Raw genomic sequence first — 594 nt, 5'->3', positions numbered from 1 at the left:
ACACACACACACACAGTAATTTCTTCAGACCTACCAGTGAACTTGTTGACTCCGGCCTGCTCTGCCACGCTGGAGAGGGCAATGACACCCTGTGAAAGGTCACTCGCTGCCTCATCCATTTCTATCAGAGCATGAGGACCCACGTTGCCGCTGGCGTAGTTAGCTATGTAGATAGCATAACGGCCTGTACCCTGGGAAGAAAAACAAATATGGTTTACATTTAATCATATTTATAAACTGTCCTTATATGTTCAAACTTAGCATAATAAGAAACCAGAACTGGCATGTGTAACTACATGTGAGTTGATAAATCTTTCGATGATTTTCAGTTCAACTGATTTACAAAAAGTATATTTTTTACTTTCCTTTTGTGGTGTGTAGTTTTAAAAAAAATAAATATATCTATCTCTTAAGTTTCTACTGCCAGCCAGGTTCAATAAAAGTGGAATTTAATTTCTGGTGCCGACAGCATTTCAAATTCGTCAGTTTACCAGAGTAATGATGAGGACAGTTTCTGGTGAGACACATTAAAAAAACGATTGAATTGCTGTTAGTACCACCAACAAAATTTCATTCAGCTCCTTTGTATTGATG

The 594-nt window shown here is 38.0% G+C and overlaps 1 protein-coding gene across 1 annotated transcript in view; it reads right to left on the bottom strand.

The window, feature by feature from the left end:
* The window catches only part of crtac1b (cartilage acidic protein 1b), a 19091-nt gene that overhangs the window by 10936 nt on the left and 7561 nt on the right, over positions 1-594 (bottom strand). The window contains exon 4 of the mRNA XM_035663705.1: positions 35-191. Coding sequence (XP_035519598.1) covers positions 35-191 — 157 coding nt within the window. The remainder of the gene's footprint in view (positions 1-34; positions 192-594) is intronic.

Source organism: Morone saxatilis, unplaced genomic scaffold (assembly GCF_004916995.1).
Source record: "Morone saxatilis isolate NCDOM2014 unplaced genomic scaffold, NCSU_SB_2.0 Contig19, whole genome shotgun sequence".
NCBI lineage: Eukaryota > Metazoa > Chordata > Actinopteri > Moronidae > Morone > Morone saxatilis.
This window is presented reverse-complemented; position numbering and strand designations above follow the sequence as displayed.